The sequence below is a fragment of the Penaeus monodon genome, chromosome 23 (assembly GCF_015228065.2).
Source record: "Penaeus monodon isolate SGIC_2016 chromosome 23, NSTDA_Pmon_1, whole genome shotgun sequence".
NCBI lineage: Eukaryota > Metazoa > Arthropoda > Malacostraca > Decapoda > Penaeidae > Penaeus > Penaeus monodon.
This window is the reverse complement of record NC_051408.1, coordinates 16196601-16197162: the sequence shown is the minus strand read 5'-3', so window position 1 is coordinate 16197162 and position 562 is coordinate 16196601. Positions and strand designations below refer to the sequence as shown.

General features: G+C 49.1%; 1 protein-coding gene across 1 annotated transcript in view; it reads left to right on the top strand.

Annotated features, from left to right (window-relative positions):
• Positions 1-562, top strand: part of LOC119588153 (Down syndrome cell adhesion molecule-like protein Dscam2) — a 164747-nt gene that overhangs the window by 160104 nt on the left and 4081 nt on the right. The window contains 1 exon segment of the mRNA XM_037936858.1: positions 279-423. Within this exon segment, the coding sequence (XP_037792786.1) occupies positions 279-423 (145 nt within the window).

Sequence of the window (562 nt, the reverse complement as noted above, 5' to 3'; positions counted from 1 at the left end):
CCTCCCTTCTATTCCCCGTCCTTCCCCCTTCCGCTCTGCATCCAGAATCACCACATCCACCCTCGGGTCGGATCTCGTCCCATCACACGAGCAGTTGAACCGTCCTCTTGCAAGTTCGAAAAGTTAATTCATCGCCGTTTAAGGAAGGCCTGATAAGAAGGCAGACGATCTCGGGGAGCTGCCAAGTGCTTCCTCGTAGAACATGGTTGAATAATGAGATACAATTTAGCTCTGACGAATTCAAAAGGGAGTAATCAGATCGTTTTTTTCTTCTTCAGACTCAGCGCCTGTGCTGGAATATCGCTTCATCAGCCAGACGCTTCAGCCGGGCCCCTCAGTGAGCTTAAAGTGCATCGCGTCAGGGGCACCAACCCCTCACGTCTCCTGGGCGCTCGACGGCTTCCCTCTGCCGCAGCTGGACAGGTTGGTACTCCGGACTTTATTACTACTAATTGTAATTAAACTTACTATGATTACTTTATTCCTGTCGCGACTGTACTCACTATCGTTATCATAACCTGTTTCTGTTGATACTGTTGCATCTGTTGTGCTTATCAATGCA